This window comes from Anopheles cruzii, chromosome 3 (assembly GCF_943734635.1).
Source record: "Anopheles cruzii chromosome 3, idAnoCruzAS_RS32_06, whole genome shotgun sequence".
Lineage (NCBI taxonomy): Eukaryota > Metazoa > Arthropoda > Insecta > Diptera > Culicidae > Anopheles > Anopheles cruzii.
The window spans coordinates 85,271,013-85,294,960 of NC_069145.1; the positions used below are offsets into that span (position 1 = coordinate 85,271,013).

The following is a 23,948-nucleotide window of genomic DNA, read 5'->3' on the forward strand; positions in this document are numbered from 1 at the left end:
CAACAAAGAAGCGATAAACAAAAGGGGTGGCCCATGGAGGCGCCTGGTGCCGGCAGAAGGATCCGTTATAGGCGACGGAAGTGCTAGGCTAGAACTCTGGAACTGACCTGATTTCAGCGGAAACTATTTCGCAGACCGTTGCCGCGGGGGGTTTGCTGGCTTCGGCTTTTCTTGGCACTGGGAGTTGATGTATGATTTATTACATTCGTTTGTTTGTTTGTTTCTTTGTTTAGCTGTGTGACGCTTCACGCTCTCTCTTAGGTTTACGTTTACTTTAATCACTTATTTGTTTAAGGTATCAATTTTGATATTAACTACCAGTACACGTTCAATCACGTTTTTTTTTCGTTTAGCTCTAACGCGTCGCACTCGAACGAATAACAAAAACGGTACCGTTAAAAAAGAATGAACCGCCATGAATCGAATGAACTACAAAATATGGTACTTTGGCTCCGTAGCTGTCGTCTCCGCAACAGTTGAATGCGTATATGTATTTCTATCTCTCTCTGTATTTGTTTGTTTGTTCTGTTTGTTCGATGCTATGGATAAATAGACTCACTACTGCCCACAAATATGCTGATATGGTTTACTCTAACAACTGGTTGGCTGGTTTGTTTCTACTGCTACGCCCCTCAAACGTGTTCGGCACTCCGCGAGCCGCTTCTTCTGACCGTAGGCCGCTTCCAAAACTGACAACGATCCTCCCGCGAGAGGGCGTCGTGCGCTTCCCGGGATGGGTCGTGAAATTTAAACTGCGCTTCGCTTCTGGCTTGCTGCTAACTACCGGGAACAGTAAGATAAACTTTTAAAGCTCTAACATTAATCTCATTCTATAGGGTTTGCTCTCTCTTTCTCGTTTCCTCTCAGCTGGCCGTTGTGGGTGACAATTTAAATTTTATTAGCACGAACGGCGTTCGTTCCGATTCTACTTGCCCGAAAAGGGCGGTGTGTTTGTGTAATGTGCTTCACACCGAGTGTCAGAGCATCGGGTTGGGTCACATGTTGCCCCACCCGGGGCCACACACCGATCGGCTTCCCATAAATCAGGCGTGTCGGGTCACAAAAAAGTGTGTTATTTTTACTGTGCCCCAACAAAGTGCTGAGCCCTGAATCGGGCTCTGTTTGCTTTCTCCGCTGCGCTATGAAAATATTGCTGATGCAACCTTCGGGTGGCCCCCGGTGCCAAAGCTATAAAAAACCGATAAAGTTTCACACTTTTAATGGTTGCCTCGGCAAAAGTTTGTGCCGCAAGTGGCCCCATTTGGAATGTTCGCGATTCGGCATTTCGCTGCTAAATGGGAGCAAATCATAAGCAAAGGCGCCGTTGTTACACCAAACGCCGCCTGTCGACCAATCGAAATGAAGCGCGTCCTTAAAGCTATGGTTCCAGTTCGCCCTAGTGACCACGGGTCTAATGATGGTCGACAAATCTTGCTGGCCGGATGTGGTGACAGTCGCCCAGCCGTCTCGGCCAATGGACTAAGATAACGGTCGTATAATTATTTATTCTATGCTCCTTCGCAGGGCCGCTAATGAAGCTGTCCACCCGGTGGATCCGGTGGAGTGCGGTCTCGAATGACGCACTATTCTAACCTGATAACGCTACAACACTACAGCTCCGTGGCTCCCATTTTGCCTTCTCCTTTGCGGCCTTCGTTGGTGCCGGTATTTGTAGGCTCTATTGTTTGTGTCTCTATTGCCCCCCCAATACTGGCTCCGGAGCCAAACATGTTCATCAATTTTCCGGCCCGCCCCAGCCGAAAAGAAAATCCTGTCCACTATGTGCCTACGTCGGCAACAAAAGGCAAAAGCTCGACTCGGAGGGCCAACAAGAAAATAAAAAGGTAGTCACAGCAACAAAGGGGCGAACCGCCTCGAAAGGGGCCACCATGTTGCGATGATCGCTACCGGGAAGAGCAAATCACGGGGAAATGCCAGTATATTGAGCATAAATTGAAATCCCGCACGCGTGTGTATGTGTTTTACCTTTTACCTGCCTTCGTCGAAGGTTGAACAATGTCCGGTGCTCGGTGTTCTTCACAAAGCGGCGCCCGCGTGTGTGTGTTTGTGCACGATGAAACGCCTGTCAACTCACATACACAAATTGTCAGCATCAATTTATCCCGGCCACCGGGCGGGTCGGCAGGACACACATCACTTTACACACACACAGGCGGAGCAGTCACTCTCAGTCGCCGGCCCATCCAATCACTGGTCGATTGGTCGAGTGCGCCTTAAAGGTAGGCACACCGCAGCACACAGGCTTCGTCGAGTTTGGGGGGCGAGTCGCTGTTTTATGCTTTGCTGCCAGCCAGCCCACCGGGAAGAGGGAACATAAATCCGTGCGTCCGTTTCGTCGAAAGCCAAACCCATTCGCGTGTGTTTATGCTGCCGGCGGCGGATGTGAGTCGGCGGCCGGCGTCACCGGAGATTGGCAAAATGAAGGGCCGTACGCCGTGTACTATACGAGCTGCTCGTAGCGTTTCAGGTTATTTCAGCCGGCCCGCATCCACCGGTCTATCGAGTATTCCAGGGCGGCCACCCAGCTGTCCGGTTCCGGCGGCGTGTGTGGGAAGAAAGATAGAAAAGAAAGGCCATGACAACGGAGAGAATGGATGACAAAAAAAACAGAACGACATAAACAGAAGAAGGAAACGTAAATTAAATTTCCATCTGATGACTTTATTGCATCGTTTCCATGGAGGCCCGCCCGGCAGCCCGTGTCAGGTTTCCATGGCAACCGGACGTGGAAAGCGTTACAATGGCGAGAGTGGAAAATTTGCATAGCGAAACGTATGGCCACCCTCTGTTTTGTCCTCCCTTTGAATAAAAGATTGCGATATTGAACGGGTATTTTTTTTGCCCCCACGTAACATGTGACAAAATGTCGCCACTGTGTGATCGTTCGACGTTCGTGAATGTTAATTGCTGTTTAAATAAATGACGGATGTTCTTCGCAGTGCGACTACAGCGGTGGACCGCATAAAATGTAGCCAACTCGCATGTTTGTCAAAGCCTGTGATGAATGTGATGGTTTGATAATGATATTAATGATGGCTTTGAAATTGGAACCGACACAACAAACTGTGCTTGAATCTACACAAAAAAGGCAAAAGAAATCAGCAGGATGTAGGTCATGTAAAGCTTTTTATGTTGAAAAAAAGTGACATCAAACAGGTTCTCGGTTTTAAATTATACATTACAGCAGCACATCAAAACAAAAGTGCAACAAAAGTCGACCACTCAAAAGTTCAAGCTTAAAGGGACTGTAATTTAAGAATTTGCTGTAAATAAAAAATACCCTTCATTTCCTTTGATTTAAAGGATATGCCGTTAGGAAGCTTAGGTCAGAAAGTAGTATGAATGTTGTGCCAAAAGACTGCACTCCAGTCAAACATCCGAGCACTTTATCCAAACTTTGAAAGGTATCGGGCCCTCGTGGAGGTATTATGGAAAATTCGAGGAATTAGTAGTCCATCTTTCCCTTTACATGTTTCACTGTAAATGGTTTGTTCGATGATGTTGTTCATTAACGTTCGCATGACTGACAGCTTCTTGTTCACTTACCGCTTCTTGTCCATCTCCGTTTCCGTGTGGAAGTAGTAGTGTCTGAGACTGAGCTCCGGTGGTACGATTTCGAACGCATATTTCTTGCCACCTGCCGACGACGGCTGCACACGGTAGCCCTGCAGGCACGCCATACCTACGCAGACGCCGATAAATCCCGAAAGCAGCCATTTTTTTAAATTAGCAACATAAAGACAATGGAACTCCCTGGAGAGGCGCGTTCAACACTCACCGATGGCGACCTTACTCGTGCCGTCGTGATAGAAGTACAGCACGGCATCCTTCAGCACGCAGTAGCGTTTGGTCCACGAGCGCCACTTGCTGCCCAGCTTGGCCAACGGTCCGCTGCAGTCCGCCTTGCTGATGGCTGCCGCTGCTAACCGCAGGTTCCGGGCACTGGTCGGTCGAAACGGAGAAACCATAAAATCTCGTCATAAATCAGAGAGAGAGGAGCAGAACGTGTGATGTCCCACACGTACCTGTTCTCCAACCACGGGTCACACTGCTGGGCGGCGTGGCTGATGATGGCGATCCATCGGTTGGCCGCCTCGTCACTGTCTGCGGACAGCTCCACCTTGACGCCTTCCTCAGTGTCGATGACGAAGCTAAACGGTCGACTGCCCGGTTCCGGTGGGTTGCGCAGGATCTTGTGGTTTGTCAGCATGATCGCACCGATCGGTTGATTATCCTGCCCCCGGGGGGTAATCCCAGATGATTATCGTCGAAAGAATACTCGGCGCTAGGTTTCTTACCACATCCGATCGGTAGTAGTAAAGGCAATGGTCCGGTCGCAGCGAGAACCACCGGCGAACCCACTTGCCGTCGGTGGAGCAGTACCGCCACAGGGTGCCGGTGTAGATCGAGGGATGCGACGTGGTGTCCTCGAGCGGTGACAGCACTCCGATCGTGCGGGCAACCTGCGGGGACCGAAACTCAGTTACAGACCGGATCTAGAACCCCCGAACCCAAGACTCACCTCCAGCTCCAGTGTGTCGCTACCGGCGTGGGCAATTTTCACAACCTCCGAGTGGCTCTTGTCGATCACCGAGATCCCGTTGACCGACAGCACGATGTCGCCCACCTCCAGACCCGAGCTTTCGGCCGGCGTGTCCGGCTCGATGGCGGACACGACGACCGGTTTCGAGCCGTGGATGCGGAACCCAAATTCGCCGGACTTCCGGCACACCACCACCGTCTTGTCGGTGTCTGAAAGAGACCAAGAGATCAGTTCCAGAGACCCCGCCAATCAATTCACGGATCGCACGGGGACCTACCGAAGCTGTTGCTGTTCTGGCGTCGGTACATCTCGACGCAGGACTTGCGGTGCACCAGCCGGTGCGTTATCGCCTGGTACTTCTTCCGAAAGTCCCGCTCCGAGTCGGTCGATCCGCGGCGCTCGCCCGAACCGACCTCCTTCGGCCGCTCGAAACTTCCGTCCGGGAGTTCGTGGCGCCTCCAGACGTCCCGATCGGCGATACAGATCCACAGGCCGGCTCGATAGTTCCCGTGGTAGATACCCTGCTCTGGTTCGGCCGCCACCGGATGCTCCGCGTGGCCACCGGGTCCCACGCACGGGGACGATCCAGCCGGACGGAGGTTGTTCGGCTCCACGTCTTCCTTGCCACGCTCTTCACTCTATGTGTGGGTCGGGAAAAGGGGCAATCAGCGATCTAGGCCACGCCCGGTGATCGATCACTAACCACTCACCTTGGCCCGGTACTCCTGGCGGCTCTTGAAGTGGCGCCGGTCAATGTGCCGGTCTTCGGACCGAAACCGCTTGTCCATCTTCTTGTAGAGGCGCGTGTGGTGCGGCGTCCGGGTGCACTCGGGCGAGTCAGCGAAACCCTCCGGTGGCTGCACGATGTCCGGCCGATCCCCACCGTCGGTGGAGTCGAGCGTCCGGAGCGATTCCTCCGACTCGCCGGGCAGATTGGCCACCTCGACCTCCTTGCCGCAGTGCGAACAGTGGACCTGCTCGGAGTGGGACAGGGCGTCGGCTTCACTGTAGAAGACCGAGTCGGAACCGGGTGACACCGAGCGCAGGGATTCGGTCGAGATCGCCTGGAGACGCTTCTCGGGCGAAATCTTCTGCTTCCGCGGAGAACCGCCAGAGGGCGGACTTCGAATCTGCGAATAGTACTGGCACTGCGACGGGCTCAGCTTATTGGGCGGGCCAGCCACCACAGGAGTGGCCAGTGTGACCGTGGCGACGATCCCGACGGCGGCCGTGGTAGGCGTCGTCGTCGTCGTGGGTTTGTCCGGGGATCGAACCAACGGGGTTTTGCTGCGACGGGGCAACGTCCCACTGGAGACACCGCCCGAGGTGCCGGTGTCTTCCGGGACCGCACTGCGGGCCCGCGGCGACTTGCGGGTCTTCGGTCGGAAGCGCTTCTGCTTGCTGCTCGGGCTGGCCCCGTCCAGCACGTTGAGGGCGCTCTTGTCCTCGGGCGACAGCTTCTTGAAGCCCGGGCTCGGCTGGCGCAGCATCGGCGTGGTGTACGTTTTGATCGAGTCCTTGTCGAACTCCAGCTTGAAGGTGCTCTTTTTCCGGCGCCGCTCCTCCTCGTTCCAGTCGCGACCCCGCCGAGCACTGCGAGCGATGGTTCCCGTGGCCCCGGCCCCGTGCACCTTCGGCAGACCTGCGCCCGCTGGCTCCTGCTCGTCGTGGGACGACGAGTAGCGCTTCTCGCTGCGCTCGTCGTCCGACACGGACGGTGGCTTGCCGGGTTTGACCGCCTTCGTGGCGTGCGCCTTGACCGACGCGATCGTCGGCCGCGACGGTGAGCCCTTCTTGGCGCCGAAACTATCGCTCGAACTGCTGCTGACGGAGTGCGTTGGCGAAGGCTTCGGCAGTGGCGGCACCGGGATCTGCGGCGACACCGACGTGGCTGGCTGGCTGGCCTCGATCGGCGCCGTGTCCTCGCAGACCGCATCGACCCGCGCCAGGCTGTAGATGGAGGAGGCGCTTTCGAACGACGAACCTTCCTGCGTCGTGGCTTCGTGTTTTAAAAGTGAAAACGCAAACGCAAAGAATGTTGTGGATTATCCCGTGCGTTTGGCGCGACTGACAGCGGACATTGACAACCCCCGGTGGGGGGGAGCAAAACATGGGCAAATGGCAACTAATGGGACAACGGAACACTGCAACGCGCCGGGACACGAGCCCCCGGAAGCCCATTGCGGGACTTCACCGGGAGCCCGTGCCCGGGGCCCGTTGAGTGCCGGAACTCCCGGACTGGGAGCGAGATGATCAATCGAAGCGACTAATTAACGTGTCAAAGCTAATCGGTGTGTGCTGTGGGTGTGTGTGGGTGTGTGTGGGGGTGTGTGTGTGCCTGGCAGGGTTGACAGGCTGTCGGCAGCAACCCTCCGAGCAGCAGCGCCTTTGCCGGCACCGGATAATAACGGGGAATTTAGTAAGCGACACACATAACGCACGGGGGACAGTTGGGTATCGGGCGTGAGGTGGATGGGACGGCCGGGGGAACACTAACGATAATGGTGATAACTGGCGGATTAGCTTTAGGATTAACACTTAACAATTATGGTGTTTGATGTTCGCGGCCGGGACCGGGCTTTTTCTATGCTGCGTCCGCCATTGTGCGCAAATGAAAACGATTCGAAATCCACCATGCTGTGCGGGGAAACGTCAGCCTTAATCCACCCTCGGTCCGAGTGCTAACATCAATTTAAACATTATTTTTTTCGGGACTAATTCCAACATTTTAGCAACATTCGGCTACCAGCAAGGCTCGAGTGAGCCCATTTGCGTCACTCGATGTTGAGTGGATGACGCACAAACATCGGCCAACAACTGAGCAGTCCTGAAAAAGGACATATGAAGAGCGATGGCAAATAATCCGAGGTGAGCCAATAGAGCCTAACTGTAGCACAACGACACGTCACCAATTTAGGTACACGCTGATTAGGTGGTGCTAGTTGACTTCACAAATAATACTTTATTCCTTGATGGACAGGGATAATCATTGTCCCATTTTCATAAAGTTAAAATCGGTGTTTTCTACATGATTTACCTTTATTGAATGAACCTTATCCGAATATTTGACAGCATTCTCCATGTAGTAATGTTATCGATCGATCGTAAAGCATCGAGCAAACAATTCTATGCGTTTGCTAGTTTACGACGAAAATGTTGATAAAATCGATCGAGGGCAGGAAGGTTCTACTGTGCCTTTGGTGGGACTTGAAAGGAATAATTTATTATGAGTTGCTTCCGTATGGCATAGACGCTAAATTCAGTATTCTACTTTTAACAACTGGATCGATTGAAGCTAGCGATTGACCAGAAAAGGGTCAGAATGGACCAATAGAAGAGATGTTATTTACAGGCTTTCGCCAATAAGGACCAAAACTTCTATGAGAGAAGCACTATGAAGCTACGTTGGCATGTCAACAAATTATAGAACAAAACGATCTTAAATAAAATTAAAAGATGGTTTAAGCTTCACGCAAAAATAATTGATTTCTAGTGATATTAGGCCCGAATGCTGACAATTGTCCTCTTGACAGCGTTTTCCAGATCAAACTTTTAACAAAACGCGTCAAACAAAACGGAAAGGCTCTGCAACGGCCCTTTTCACCGCCCGATCCAATTGCAACGTTTTTAATCAGAATCAGGAGCAGCCGGTCGGGGTGGGTTAAGTGACGCAAAACTGCGGGCGTCGCGCAACATTTGAGCACACTTCTGCTTCAGTCGAGTGGCAAAGGTCGCGAATATTCATGAACAAGCGTCATGAATCATATTGGCCGCCGCCGCGAGGGTCCTCTACCGATGCCGATGAGCCGATTGACAGTTATCGATTTGCTTTCGGTGTTGAATGAATGCCATGCACGATTCATTAACCGATGCTCGCTGACAGATGGACGCAGATCGCGTTTTTGTGTGCCCCGCACTATGGAAAGGATAACAAAATGGTGGCGGGCACTCAGGCTCAGGAGTGGGCCGTGCTGCTGATGAGTTGGGCCGAGTTGTTTGCCCTCCACTCAACTGGGTGGATCGGTGAAAGTGGCCAACAGTAACATCAGGGGACACGGGGAACACGGTGGGAGCGTGGGAATAGCAACAACAACACATACACAAACACAACGGGCAGAACGCAGAACGGAAAGCGAACGGAACAGCGAGCGTGCGAAGTGTAAGAAGTCGGGTTGCGAACCTGTGGCGGGTTTGGCCGGTCTAGTGGCGTGGATCGTTTTGTGTCCCGTACCTTTAGCTCCGGCGGCGGTGGTGCCCCGCTTCGAGGTGTCCGTGCAGGTTACGTAGTCCTCGGTGGTGCTGCCCTCCGAGCCGCGAGTGTCCTCTACCGCCGGGGCCATCGGCGCCTGCGGTAGCGGCCCATGCTCGCCGACTCCGTTGCCGGGCGAGCCGACCTTGGCGGTGAAGCGTGCCGTCGGTGGTTGCTTCGGTGCACCGCCACCACCCTGTGGCGTGGCCGGCCCACTGCTGCCCGGCAAGCCGGACGATGGAGTGCTGCTGGAGTCCGCTTTCATCGGGGTTTCGGGTGCACTGCAATGGGGATGAAGGGGGAACGGGTGAGGATGTGGCGTGCCATGCGGTCGGTTGACCTACCGATGAACGAGTGGTTCGATTTTGGGCAACTTTTGCTGCTTTTGCTGCTCGCTGGCCCGAGCTGCTCGCTTCGAGGGCGAAAGTGGCCGCGACGGGCGGCGAAGGGTGGCCGACTTCTGGGACCAGTGCAGGTCACGCTGCTCCTCCCGTTCGATGCTCGGCGAGGGTATGACGGCGATCGATGGGGTCGTCGGCTTCACAATGCCGATGCTCACCGTTGGCTGGACCGCCGTTCCGTTCGGTTGCTGCGAAGGGGTGGTCGGCGTGGTGGACGATTGCAGCACGCTCGGTAGCGGAGGAAGTGGCTAAAAGCACGGGAGAAAGGGAATCTTATAAAAGGATGACATCTTAAGTGGCATCGTTGAATGCTCCGCCAGCTGACGCGCGTTGCGGTTTCCTGTCAGAGCATAAAATTTAATTTACACTATCACCCCTCCGCCCTCGGCCCTCCCTTTCCGGCCACCGGCAAGGGTTGGAGTTATTGCACTGGAAATCGTAAAGAAATCGGTCCGCAGTGCAGTGAAGCCGAACAGCCGGACACGGGACAATGCGCTGCGCTACGCGGATTATGGATGCGAATTTAATTAAACCGTTTCCGACCCAGGCCCACCGATACCACACGGTGCCGTCCATCCGGTCGGCAATCGCAGCATGAAGCCAGCCACCCGGAAGACGGCCCTTCGCTGGCTTCGCCAATCTACAGAATGTTCTGTTTACCGTGGGTCACTCGGGATGCGCTCCGGTCACCGGACGGGCGGAGTTTGCATATAAATTTCCATATCCCAAAAGCCCACCGCACCGGTATTGTTGGTGGCCCCTGCTGTTATTCCAAAAAAACCTCCATTATCGCCAATCGCTTGTCTCGCGCTCGAATCAACTCGTTCGCTTCGCTTAAAGGTGAACGCATTATTAATTACAACACCACAGGCGAACGAACCCTCGGAATGAGCGGCGGAATGAATAAATCCTGCGACTCCGGCGAAGCCCTTTAACGGCCGACATCCGGCCGCCGGAAGCCGGAGCCGGGTAGCTCACCACGTGCGCCGGTTGTGTAGGTTTATGCTGTTTCAGCCGCCGGATTTCGAAGCCGGATTAACGGTCCTTTCGCCTGTCGACTCGGTGAATGTTTGTGACACGAACGGCGATGCTTTCACGCGCGAGACGGAATCCGCGGACGGCACCGGAGGGTGTTTTATTTTAAATTCAACGAATTGAACTTGGAGGGATGCGTGCAGCCTTGAGATGGAGATGTGTTAAAGCTACTTAAAGTTAATTTTTTGAAAGGTTAATTAACTGCTTTTGATCAGTTAAATAAGAATACAAACATTGTTGCATCCTTTTCGTGTGTTACAATATGATAGATATTTACAACCATTTTTAATATAAAATATTAGTAAATGATCTATAATCAAGCTTTTAAGTGTAGTCTCGATTGCAAGCGGGTCTTTAAATTGATTGCCATTGAGATAGCGAGACCCACCAACAGGAAACGATCCTTAAGGGTAAAAAAGACCTCAAGCTGACAACTGCGCTCTAGAAACACGGTTTCAGCTTCGAGCTATCAAATTTCATCCAAGACGAAATGGGAACCTTGTGCTGCTGATAACAGGCAATTTAATGTTTATGCTGCAGCAATTTGCTTTTGCTAGAGTGGACGGTTTTAAAGTATTGTGTGACAAGCCTTTTTTAACAATGTTATTGGACATTTGTTACTGTCCTTAGTAAATAGTTTAATCGCATTTTTTTGCAATATTCAATATTATTAGAACGAACGTATAAACACCAACTTTGCTCAAATTGAAGCACTGTCAGGGTTCGAACTGATACAGGATAGAGAAACAGATAAATCGGCGAAGCGCAGAAGAATGTTCTACGGATGGAGCCACGAACCTGACCGCAGCAGGCTACGATAATCGCTTCAATCGGATTCAGATGCTACGAATGAGCCATCGAGGGAGTTAAATTGGACATTCTTTTACGTTGCCCATTCAAAAAATGTATCACTCAGTGATTGCATTTTCACTCTTGGAAGATTTAAAAGCAAAGGAAATTTATGAACGAATGTTGAAAGTGTATAAGGACTCTTCGCCTTCAATTAGTACATTAAAGGCTCGTCCACACGTAACGATTCAACGTTTCAGATCAAAAAAATCTAAAGCGCCGAGCATCAATTTCGGACCAATTTCCATATATGTGTGCGTGTGGATAGACATGTGTGCATTGTAGCGATAGCGGATCTGAAACGATGAATCGTTACGTGTGGACGAGCCTTTAAATGGGGCGTTTGTGAATTTAAACGTGCTCGCATAAGTCCTACAGACGATCCACGCCAAAGACGCCCAAAAACAGCCACAACCCTTGAAATCGTAGAAAAAATACAGGATATCGTATTGGAAAATCGTTGAGTGACTGCAAGAGATTTAGCACAAAGCTGAATAATAAAGTGTATTTCAAACCATGAAAATGTATTTAGCGACCTCGTCGTAGTCCGAACAGATTACGAATTCGAGCAGTCGAGCAGCACGGTCGAGCAATCGTCAAGTATTCATTGAACAGTTTTCTCCGTAACTTTTTTATGACTCTCAAGGGTATCGGACACGATAAACCACTTCTCCCCATCACAAATATAAAATAAAAGGAAATTCAAGATCTCTACATGTATTTTTCTTATCCAGGCCCCAAACTTATTGAACACCCCATTATGTACCAAGTTGCTCTGCTTGGTCACGACATTCTAAATGTTATTGTAACTGGCTATGGCACAGTAATCGAAAAATAACCCTCAGAGCTTTTAATATAAACCCTGAGAGAGCGAGAGAGAAACGCGGGAAGGAAAGAGTTGGCCGGAAGATTGGGCACTGCCTTCCGTAATCAGATGGCCCGTAAAGCAAGCAAAACTTTGTTTCGGACGTCCGGGAGGGGGTGTCCTTCCGGGACACTCACGTCTTGTATCTTGTCCGTGGCCCTGCACTCTGCTGCATTGTTGGGCGCGTTGTGCTTACCTGATCGGCAATGTCCTCCATGTCGAGCACGTCCGTGTCCATCGAGCTGCGCTGCTGGTGCTGCAGCAGCAAGTTTTTCCTCCGGCTCGTCGGGGTCAGTTTTCCATTTTCCATCAGACTGCGTAAGGGAGGGCGTGTGGCAAGCGAGATAAATTGGAAAGAAAGTTGAAAGCGAGCGCCTCACGGGGAGAGACTTTGAAACTTCCCGACGCGCTTACCTGCTGCCCATGATGGTGGCCTGTGACTCATTCCAGTTGCCGTCGGACGTGTCGCGGGTCCCATCGTTCGCTAGCGAGTCCGAAGAGTGAAACGGGGACGCAGCCGGCCGCTGGCCTCCGCTCCGCTCCGTCGGCTCCTTCTGAGGCGATGGTGGCGCCGATAGATGGCGCGCCGGTCGCTGAACGGATGGGCGGCGGTCATCCGGTCGGCCCTGCACCTCGCGCGTTGTCTTGGCCTCCTGCTCCTCGTCCTCCTCCTGCTCGACACTCGTCGGCTGGTCAAGGCTGACCGAGCGCTTGCGGAATGACTCCTTCCGCCGGTCGGCCACCGCTCGGTGGGACTCGTCGTGCTCCGGGGCGGAACTTTCACTCGCATCGTGATAGTCACGGGGCGGTGGCGGAACTCCCTCCACGTCGTCGTCGCCCTCGCTGCTGTCCCTCGGTGCGGTCTTGCGGCGTTCCAGCGCCTCACACACCGCGTCCGGTTGCGTTTTCTGGAGCTTCTTTTTCTTGACCGCACCAGGTGACGGCACCGGGGACACGCGTGGCTTGAAGTCGATGAAGATCTCGCGCTCCTCGCCGGTCGCCTCACGCCGGTCCACCTCCTCCCGATCACTGTCCGAGTCACACGTCGAGCAGCTGGCATCCGACGAGGAGGAAGAAGATGAGGACGATTTGGTGTCGTCCTGCATGTCCAGCGGCTGAATGTTGGGCGGTGTCACCGGACACGACGGAGTTGGTTGCGTGTGGAAGGGTTGCGAGAACTGCGGAGGTTGTGGTTTGATCAGCGGCTGAAAGGCGTGGACCGGAGCGGTCGGTTGTGCCTTGACCGGGTGGACGGTGGGTGCGGGCGCCTGAACCTGGAGGGGCTGCACTTTCTGGATCTGCTGGTGCGGCACCGAGTGACGCTTGGCCAGGGAGTGCGTGTCGGGCGTCACGAAGGCATACGACGCCCGCCGTTGCTGCTGCTGCTGTTGCTGCTGCAATCCTTGGACCAGCGGCAGACTGGAACAGCCGTAGTGGGAGGGTGGACCCGGTGCTGGGCGCTGGTCCTGGTGGACGACGATGGCGTGCGCCGACATGCGCCGGTTCAGCGTGCCGGTGTGCGGGCTGTCAAAAGAGCGAACATCCTGATTAACGCTCCCGTTCGACAGACGCAGCTGCTCGTGGTGCTGGTGGTGCTGGTGGTGCTGGGGGACGTGTTGATCGTGGCGCGCGGGCAGCGTGTGCGTGTGGAACTCTTCCGGCTTGTGGTGGATGCAGGAGCGCCGGGGCAAGCTGTGCGTCTCGAACGGCACGTAACCGTTCTCGTAACCGTGGACGTAGCCGCCGTGGGGTTGTTGAGGCAACAGGAGTTGCTGCTGCTGCTGCTGATGATGGAGGTGGATCTGGTCGAGGTCCTGTTTGCGCAGGAACTGGAAGGTCGGCTCGGCGGTGTGACTGGCCCGGCGCGGCAACACGATGCTGTCGTAGGCGTCGTACGGGTAGGAGGCGGTCTCGTAGGACGTCCGCGAGCCGTCGGTCGAGCGGTACGAGGTGGCACTGTCCTGCGAGTGGTTGCGCGAGTGCGTCAGCTGCGTGCCGTCCGAGCCCGCGTGGCTGAGCTGCGAGGAGGCACGCGAAGGCGGAAGCTCGAAATGCTGCGGCTGCTGCAGGGACGGGACGGCATGCGCGGATGGCGGTGAGGTGATCGTGAAGGGTGATTTCGGTGGCTCCTCCGACTGCGTCCGATGCAGCAGCTCGTGATCGAAGCCCGGCCCACTGCCCGCGCTACCTCGGACCCCAAGCAGAAACGAAATGGAAGATGCAAGAGCATGAAGCAGGGGACAAGAGGGGACGAGAAGGCCCGATACTTACCCGGTGCCCGGTTCCGGGGGCTGCACCGGATCGAGCCCATTCTCCTGCAGCCGATCCGCCGCCTCCGACAGGCTCTTGGTAAGCTTGCGACCTCCGCCGTTCAGACCGCCGTTCGTTTGCGCTCCTTGCGAGACCATTTTCACCTGTAAGGACGTCCGGGAAGCGCCAAAAATAGCGAGCGAAAAAGAAGAGAGAAAACACGTAACGAAGGCGCTTGTTGTTGTTTTGGGGCGCCTCTCCGGGTCAATCGGGAGAGGCACGGTAATGGATCACGGTAATCTAATACTGCGCGCGCGGCAACTCTTCCGACGGCTCGTCGGCCCCGAAACCCGCCCCGGGGCTGCGGTTGACACGGTCGATTGATAAAGCTTGGCACAAACAAAGTTACGGTCGGTAGGGGGAAGGTCCTGGCCGGGGAGGGAACGGAACCGTGTTATTGAGTGCCTTCCGAACAACCCTCTGGGATGCCAGGATCCGCGTGTTGCCGTTGCCGCTAAACTCATTGTGACCGGAACCGACGGCCAAGGAAAAACAATTTTGTCGAGCCCGAAAGAGTAAGGGGCCCTCAAGGGGGGGCCGAGGGGAGGCATACAAAACACTTATCGAGAAAGTGAATTTATAAGTCGGTTTCCAGGAAGCAGGGAACCCGAATCCTTTGTTTATGTTTTTCCCCATCATTTCGGGGGTTCCGGGTATGGAATTTCACATCAGGAGGATAGGAGTAGGAGGGGTATTTAACGTTCGCTTCCTGCACCGTAAATCCGTCTCCAATTTATGGTGATTTTATGTGCCACTCGGTGGCCAGCACATCACTTGGCACATGGCACACTTGGCGACTCTTCGAGAAGGTTGGACTTTCCGCACGTTCCGTGACTTCCGTCGAGCGAGATTGAAAGTGTGTCACCAACGACGGCACCGACAGCGGCCACGGATTGACCCACTTTACGACGCAAAAGGTCACCACCAGCTCACCGGTGAGTAATAAAACCGGTCACCGTTTCCGGGCGAGGAAAGCGAAAGTTCGTCCTGACGGTGTGCCCTCCGCAGGACGTCCGTTCGGAGAGCATCCGAACGGGAAAATGTGCTTTCCCTCACCGGCACCGGTGAAACTATGGTGATTTAACTTATTTATCTACGCAAATAAGAAACAGGATCACCTCACGGAGAGACCTGGAAAAAAGGCGCCGAAAACGTGCGAAGCCGCCACGTGGGGGACGCCCTGCGCCGGGACAAACTTTTCTCGCAGCCCAACCACCCCAACAGATACCATCGCTATTTGCGTAAGCCATTACGTGTCTATGGCGTACCTCGGCGGAGATGAATCCTGCCGATGCTGGCGGACTGATGACGCTGGCTGCCGGGGAGCGCAGTTGTGAGCAGTCTATCTTAAATTAACACCATTTTATTGCCATGGCCCACAGGGGCTTTAATGAAAATTTTCCACATCCCGGCACGACACGGCTTTCGGTTTGCGTTTCCGTTTTTTGAACTTTGCAGCATAATTGGAAACCGAGTTTACCCATTAATCTGTGGCACACGTGACGGAACGATAGCAAAGTTTGGGCTGCGTCAGCCCCGAAAGTGTGAAGATTTCGCCTTAAATCAGCACACACACACCCGGGGAGGCCTCACACGTGGCCCAATCCTGAGTAGCTATTAATTAGTGGGGCGCTTCGAAGATTCATTTAATGTTTGAAAAACCAATTCTGCCACCGCGTTGAACTAAAGCCGCGCATCGAACCAGTTCGGGGAAAAGCTTTCCCCGGCGGGCCTTTTAGTGGCTCGTCCGGAAGACTTTAAAGTCTGCGGCAAAAACATGCGGATTGCGGAAAAAAGAACCATCACAAAATTTTCCATCCGAACGGACGGACGAACTTTGCTTTTCTGCTGATTTCCCGATCACGGAAAAACCACTTCAATGGCGCTCCACCAAAAACATGTTCACCAACTTTCCGGCTCGTGGCGGTGATGGAAATTGGCGAAAGTCCTTGAACCCAGCTGCGCCGCGAAATTGTAATCGTAAGCGAGAGGAGCGACAAAAACGGCCACGGCCACAATAATTTCAATCCAAAGCACTCAGTGCGTGGAATTGAAAAACTATCGCAATCGAACTCCATCGGAAATGGTGGCCACAAAAAACGGGCGCCCAACAGTAATTGCTGAGCCCGGGCGATTCGTTTCCCCAGCAATCGGAACAAACGGATTTGTCCTGTTTTTGCTGAAGCATATGCACATCCGCTTGGAGTCGGACATGAAACGCGGACTTATGCTATAATGCTGCGAACGTGCAGCATCTCACCACTCGACAATTTATCTGTTTTTCTTTTCTCATTCGTTTTTTGTTTTCACTGGCCCGTGAGTGGCCCAGGGGCGGACCCATTAGCTGGCGCGGCAGGCTTAGAGGTGATTAAGATCATAAACCCGCATCGACATCATTAATGGGTCGGGTGGTGCGAATTTTCTGTGAATCACGGGTGGCGCGCTTTTTTTTTTCGGTGTTCCGGTAATGGCCGCCCAGAGGAGAGGACGCTTTGCAATCCATTATTTTAACGGTCGTTGGAGGATAATAAATTTGGAGATTTATGATTTGCTCGGAAGGGGCCAGGCGGCCATATTTCGGCTCCAAATCGGACGGCTTTAGGCCAACATTTACTTCCGTGCGCCGAAAAAAAGAAGCAGGAACCATAACACTACAGCGAGGGACATTCATCTTGCCCGTTTATGATGCTTTGAATATTTTCAATCACAAAATGGGGTCCGGAGGCCACCGAAACGCCACGTTTAAAGTCACCCGAACGGGGCGTCACGCCTTGGGAAAACCGACCCTCAGAGGCCTGCGATGTGTGTGGATTCTGCGTTCCGTTCGAGTTGTGCGGTGCTGCGAGTGCAACGACCAACTTTTGGGCGCTCCCGGTCGTCCGCTCCCGGGAAAGTCATCTTCCGTTCCTACATTTAGCGGCCGGGACACTAATCGAGAGGTGCCACCGTCGGTCGTGCCGTCCACAACAGCGGCTAACGCGTAACTTCCTCGGACCACAAGAATGTTGCGCGTTGAGATGCGAGCCGGGTGCCCCCCGGGCGAGGATAAATAATTCCCCCCGAGGCGCCGAAGAGCACTTCGGTGTCCGGGTCGTAATTGTTCCGGTAGCGCGGGAGGGGGTCCACCAGCGGCCATGCCGATGCCAACGGGGCCGAAGGACGCTCGAGTTACTCGAAACTGGCCACCAAAAGTCGTTGCTCGTTTCGCGTCGTAGCTTTGGTGAAATAAATGGAGGCGAGTTCCGAGTACACGTCACAGACTTTAAAGTGTCGTTCGGGTTTTTATGCTCTACAGGGTGATCCATCAAGTGTTTAGTAAAACATTTTAATATTTACGAAACGCTAGCAGAAAATTGAGAAATATTAAAATCTTATTTCCAAAAAGGGGAATTTTGAATTCAAACTGTACGAAATTTCAAAATTTCGTTTCATTTAAACTTATTGCCATCTCGGTAGTTAATAAGAATAATTGTCCTAATTGGGGCTCGGAAAACCCACAGGTCGTGCAAGAGAAGCCAATACACTCACAAAAAGTGGCTGTTTGGTCTGGCGGCATCATCGGCCCATTTTTCTTCGAAAATAAAGAAGAAGCCGCCGTAACCGTACGCTTGGCGAGAAACGTTGGCCGATTGGTTCTTCGGCGAAATTGAAGCTAAAAACTTGGACGACATTTGGTATGTTCCGCGCCTCAAAGCATCGCCCAACCCAGTGCCACTCACCCGATGGATGGTCCGCGGGCTGAGCGATAGGTTGTGCGGTGCCATCGGTTTCTTGCCCAGGTACACCTCCGTCTGCGTCGCCTGCGTCTTCATGGCACTTCGTTTCACTTTCTCGAGGACGACCATATCCTGGTGCTGCTGCTGGTGGTGGTGAAGGTGCTGCTGATGTTGGAGTTGCTGCTGCTGTTGCTGGTGCTGGGCGGCGTGTTGGGCCGCCTGGTGCTGGACGTGCGCCTGGTGCGCGAGCAGAGCCGCCTGCTGGTGCTGAAGATGCTGAAGATGCTGCTGGTGAAGGTGTTGGTGCAGTTGGTGGGCCGCCGACGGTTGCTGCTGGATCAGCAAGTGCTGAGTCTGCGGCTGGGGTTGCTGCTGCTGAGGTTGACCGTGGCTTTGGCAGGCAGTGACGGAGAGGGGTTGCTTCTGGAGGGCCGCCGGCATCAGGGGTTGCTGCGGGTGCGTGGCCGTGGGCTGCGTGAGGATCGAGTGGAGCGGGGCCACACCGCCGCCACCGACGTACTGGGTGGCCGGCAGGGGGATCGCCGCCGCCACCGCCGTGTGGTGGGCCAGCGTTATCGTGGGCTTCTTGCCGCCAATCAGTCTTTCTTGGCTACGGGCCGCGGCCAGGCGCGATAGGGGCCGGCTGCCCATCGCCTCGTCGAACGAGGTGAGCGTGTAGGAGCGGGCGAAGCTGACATGTTTCGTCCTGGGTCCGGGAAAGAAACGGGAGGACATCGATTACTATTCGGTGTTGGGTTTCTCTTGTCAATCTGTTGAAAATTAACCTCCATCATCGGTGACGATCGTGTCGCGATCTGCTTGAATTTAAATCCTTAATCCGAAAGTGACGGGCGAAGTCACTCCCCACATGATTCAATTAAACGGAAAAACGACAATAAAAATCCATCGGAATTCTTTCACTCCGGCTGATGACACGCCGAGTTCGCAACGTGGAATCGGAGGAACAACCGTTTCAATTGAATTCCTAGTTTTCCACGTGCCACCGCACCGGAGTGTAGACCGTCGGCACGGCAACACGGCCGGGCACGGGGAGGATTTTCATTAGCAACCGAATACCCGAAACCGAGGCAACATTCGAGGAAAACCGTCGCCCATTGGCAACCGAGCCGGTCGGTGGTTGAAACAGTCTTCGTTTAATAAGAAAATTAGTTCTTCGGTTCCTGTCGGCGGCAGACAGCCTTGAGAGTCGAGCGTCACGCTCGAACATCAGCACAGCGGGTGGGCAACTTCCCCAAAAATTCCAATAAATCTTACCGTCTTCTGGTAGTTGTTGGCAATCAGCGGAGAATTTGCTACCCAGCGGAGGGCGGGGACCCCGGGAGTCAACAGATCGATAAATAATTTCACGGACTCTGCCACCGGAACGGTTGGCGAATCGGGTGGGCGAATCGGGGTGTTTCAATAAACCACCGGGGACCTGGGGCGCGTTTTTCAATCAATCCATTACCCCGGTGGCCGCCCGGTTGACAAAGCTGAAACCATTAGCCAGCTCATTAGGCCAACGGTTCCGGACGCAGACTTTTTGATCGCGCCCTGGAAAACATCGCTTATGCTTTCGCTCCCAAATGAGTTCCGCCAGATCTACTAGCGGTTTTTTGCAAGGAGTAAGGAGTTGGCTTTCGCGAGGTCGGTGTTTATGTAGCAATACCAGCACTCCGAGTGCTTGCCGAATGGAAGTGATCAAACGGGGATCACGTCGGCCAACAGTCAGCATAAAAAGTGAAGCCCGTCCGCCCGTTGGCTGCAGTTTTATTGCGCCGGCGGATGTTTTGCCAACCGAAAGCGAAAAGAAACAACCAGCAACCAGCGGCAAACGAGCAGCGAGCCGAGGACGAAGCCAAACTGAATCATTTATCTAGACGCGAGTTGACATTCCATTTGGTATTTAAATTAAGTTTAGTCAGTCAGCTGCCACGTGGCGCGTGGCCGGGGACTTTTATTGCATCGCCCGGGTGCTGACTTGGTGCCGTTCTGGGTGACGTTTGTTTTTCGACCAAACTTTTACTGCCGAGCTGAGCTCATTCAAACGGCATTACTGTTTCCATTTTTTGACGGCGCAATAATTCTATCAAAAGCGCAAAGGTGAGAGGTACAATAAAATGGCTGCCACCGCTGAATGACAGCTGCAGTAAGTTGTAAACTTCTCTTTACATCTGCGGAAAGTGCACTCCGATGGGGCAACAATAGTCGCGATTTAACGAACCACTTGAGTGGGGCCACGAACGCTGTTGTAAAACAATAACCACTAACTCGGGCGTGTTATTAAACTATAACTTCGGTGGCCGCTGTGCCTGTGTCGAAATAAAATGTGCTCCCTGGCTCCTGGATAGCGGCGCCGCGGACGATGGTAATGATGATGATAGTGCCCGCACCAGCAGCACTTTATCATCCTGACGTGAAATCAGACTCCCAACGGGAAGCCGGTTCTCCCAGCGCCCAGGGTTCTCGCCTTTTTCTGGCGAAGCTTGATGCTGCTATATCAGGTTGCTCACCTTCGGGATGGACCTGCGCGCCCTAAATTACCCCAAACCGAGAACAATGGACCTCGCTACCCTCGGCGACTTCTATCGCAACAATGGCCAACCGGTGAATGATTTTGGCAACGTGATTCACGTGAGCGCCACTCTGTCGGAGGTTAATTTTTCATTCCGGTTCCGAAAGTACAGTACATTGTTTTGCCGTCAACAGCGTATGGTACACCGAAATCGATAAAAAAAGCAGGGGCCAAAATTTACATCGGCCAAAGCACTAAACACCACGTGGGCCAGGGACGTGCGACATGAAACAACAATCATCGGTTTTATGGGAGTTTTTAATCGTGTTTCCGTGCGCCTTGCACGACGGTAATCAACGGTGAATTGATAGGGCCCTAGGAAGGCCAAAATAAGCGAGTGCGGCATTGAAATATGCTCCCACGGATAGCACGGAAGGGCTCTATCCTTCGTAATCTGTGACCAAAGCAGCTCCTTGAGCGGTGACGGTGCTCGGTGACGATGGTTGAAAAATTACCACCAACCCGAGACTAGACAACGGATTTCAGTTAACGTCTTCTGTCGTCGTCTCATTGCAATGGCTTTTCATCTTCACCGCTGCGATGCGATGTTTGAGCACAGCCCAGCTCGGGCCAACGGCCAGCGCAGGGAGCGCGCCACAAAGTACATTAAAAATGTATGAGAAGCTGGAAGGACCGAACCCGATGGTCGATGGTCGAGCTGCCCTTCTCATCAGCCGAGGGCGTAAATTTGACTCATTCTCGAAGAGAAGTTTTTCCCACTGCCCGCTGCGCTTTACGCCCGCGGGAAAAGCGGCAGCACTCGGCAGCGGTGGGGAAGTTTTTCCGTTCTTCTTCCCGACACCAGCCGCTGGGGCTGGGCTGGGCACAAAGAAAACAACGAACAACGGCAACCTCAAGGGGCTGGGCCCTCAAGTAGCGCACGAGAAATGGCACAATTTATTGGTGCGGTCGCGGTTCGCGCGGTTTGTCGGTGGCCTTTTTCGGAATAAAATGGCAATAAATCAGACCACGAACGGTTTGCGCGAAAAGGGTTTATGCTTTATGAATTGGAAGAGAGCATAATTGCGAATTACGGGTGGTTTTGTCTGCCACCCGAATAGAATTGGAAGTGTTTTATTTGCAAACGGGGAATTACATTGTTATCTGTGGCAGGCCGCATAATCCGTGTAGCGGTAGACAGTAGAGTGCTTGCCTCACGGACAGCTTCAAAACCATAACGAAAGCCGAGCAAACTCTTAGAGGACGAGTCGCTCCTGAGCACCTAACGAATGGCAAACGGCAAAAGCTGCCAAATATTCACAGCCACATTTTGCGGTTAGTATCCTTTAGCATCGGATTAAAAAAGAATAGTTAATTGCATCCTTTTCATCTTGAGCAACAATATTTGGCGTATTGGGCCAACACTCCGATGCTGATTTCATTTGCCGATCGAAATGAAAGGCAAACACCGTATCATCTTGCGATTGGCCGGAACTTTGATGATATACGTTTGCAGCAATTAACGATCGGCCATTCAGTGCCTATCATCAGACGGTTCGGCGTGGGCCGAATGTGTTGCGTCGGAGTAACTCGATTATCAAACTTGCTCCTTGCCGATCGCCCGCTCCCCGGAGGCGCCGGACGATTCCACGTTCCGGCTCATCCGACGCCATTAATTGAATAAACATGTCGATGAAACGCAACCGCCAACAGCCAACCGGCAACAGAGTCCTTCGTTAGGGCGCAATTCTCTCCCGGAAGGAGGCGTGCAATTTGAGGCGATCGAAGCGCCGCGCACAATATGCGCCTAATGAACGTTATCTCAGCCCCCGGCTCCGGCCACGGTAAGTGGGCTGGAAAAATAATTAATTTCGAATTCTCTCGGAGGCCGGTGACCTTGCCCGTTGGTGGTTTTAGATGGTCGGCCGGCCATTGTTTCTGCCGCAGTCTGCTGCAGTCGGAAACCCGATGCAGTGGGGCGAAAGGAATCGAAAATGGAAGGAGCCGGAGCCAGCGAACCCGATGGCGACACTGATTGGCTCCGACCGAGCAGCAAATAGTAGTGCTCGGCTTGTTCCGGGATGTTCCTCGGAAATGTGACTGTCGAACGTCGAGATGAAAAGCTACCCACGGATCGTGCCGAGGCTGTACGTTGAGGCCCTTAAGAAAACGGAAATAGATGAATTGAAACCCCCGCTTGCATTTCGTTCGTACATTTGCCGTGCTGCAACATTCGTTCCGGAACCGAATCGAATCGAAAAAAGCGCGGAAGCTAATCCTCAAATAAATGGCGCCCAAACACACTGCACTGGATGTTGGATGGTTTTTGTATAGTTTCATTCCCGTGATTCCCCTTGGCAACAAACCTTGGCTGTCCGCCTGGCAGGGCATCGATAAGGGCAACGCTCGGTGGAGGTGGTGGTGGTGGCAGATCGTGGTGTGCTGGACATCGATAAAAGCTGCCCGCAGCAAGGAGGTCGAAGGATATGCGGAATGCACCGCGCGCGTTTGCGTACACGTGTTGCGTAATCGAAGCGCATGTGGAGGACGAAGTGCATGGCAGCGTGGCGGACACAGCGAGGGGCATTTGTTTGTGTTTGAGAACATACACACCAAGTGACCATGGGATGCAGAGATATCGAGAGAGAGAGAGAGAGAAAGGGCGAAAAAGCACAGGAAAGAAATGGTAAATATTAGGAAGAGAGCCAAGTTGAGGGTCTGCACCGAACGCCACCGTCATGGTCCGTAATGTTTGCTGGCCACGGGACGGAATTCCGAGAAGTTTGCGCAAGTTACCGATACGGATCGGAAGGGTTTCGTATCGCATTGTTAGTACACAATTATACAGTATTTACAAACATTGAACAAACATTAGAAAGTTCTTTACTTTACAATTATGAAACATTAAATATTCACTGAACATTGTAGGAAAAAGTGGTGGAAAAACGGGACAACGATGGAATATTTACAGTTGACAGTGTGCGTGGATGAGGGTTAAATATCAACACAACAGCAAACAGTAGATGGTAATGGAATGGTGGCTGATGAATGGATTAAAGCCTTTAAAAGCCCGACAGCCAAATAAGCATCGATGACCACTTAAAGGGATACCCCACAAACAAACCCGCCTTTGCCTGGCTGCTGCTGTGAGCACAATTCAACTTGACACAATTCATTTGCAACTCTGATGGTCACTCTTCTCACATCGGCTCCATCCATCCATTGGCGTCCTCGTCGATCGGCTTCCCAATGTGCAGTTGTGCAGATATTTCCGAAAAGTACGGAAATAGGATTACGCCAACGTGTTGGACTACCCGATAGTTCCGTCCGGGGTGCCGCTAGATACGGAACACGCTAGGCTCCGAATGTCCGCACGTCCCGTTCCCGATAGTCCGTTGGGCTTCGGGAAGAAGACCGACGTTGGTATTATCTTTCAATTAGTAG

At 53.1% G+C, this 23,948-nt stretch overlaps 1 protein-coding gene across 1 annotated transcript in view; it reads right to left on the reverse strand.

The window, feature by feature from the left end:
* Positions 1-2,494: 2,494 nt before the first annotated feature.
* Positions 2,495-23,948, reverse strand: part of LOC128271190 (uncharacterized) — a 63,876-nt gene continuing 42,422 nt past the window's right edge. Inside the window, exons 9-23 of the mRNA XM_053008632.1 lie at positions 22,871-22,963; positions 17,993-18,695; positions 14,235-14,377; positions 12,378-14,138; positions 12,160-12,277; positions 9,158-9,462; positions 8,796-9,094; positions 5,275-6,563; positions 4,842-5,202; positions 4,544-4,773; positions 4,320-4,484; positions 4,047-4,255; positions 3,800-3,963; positions 3,568-3,703; positions 2,495-2,546 (exon numbers count right to left, since the gene is read on the reverse strand). Coding sequence (XP_052864592.1) covers positions 2,495-2,546; positions 3,568-3,703; positions 3,800-3,963; positions 4,047-4,255; positions 4,320-4,484; positions 4,544-4,773; positions 4,842-5,202; positions 5,275-6,563; positions 8,796-9,094; positions 9,158-9,462; positions 12,160-12,277; positions 12,378-14,138; positions 14,235-14,377; positions 17,993-18,695; positions 22,871-22,963 — 6,028 coding nt within the window. The remainder of the gene's footprint in view (positions 2,547-3,567; positions 3,704-3,799; positions 3,964-4,046; positions 4,256-4,319; positions 4,485-4,543; positions 4,774-4,841; positions 5,203-5,274; positions 6,564-8,795; positions 9,095-9,157; positions 9,463-12,159; positions 12,278-12,377; positions 14,139-14,234; positions 14,378-17,992; positions 18,696-22,870; positions 22,964-23,948) is intronic.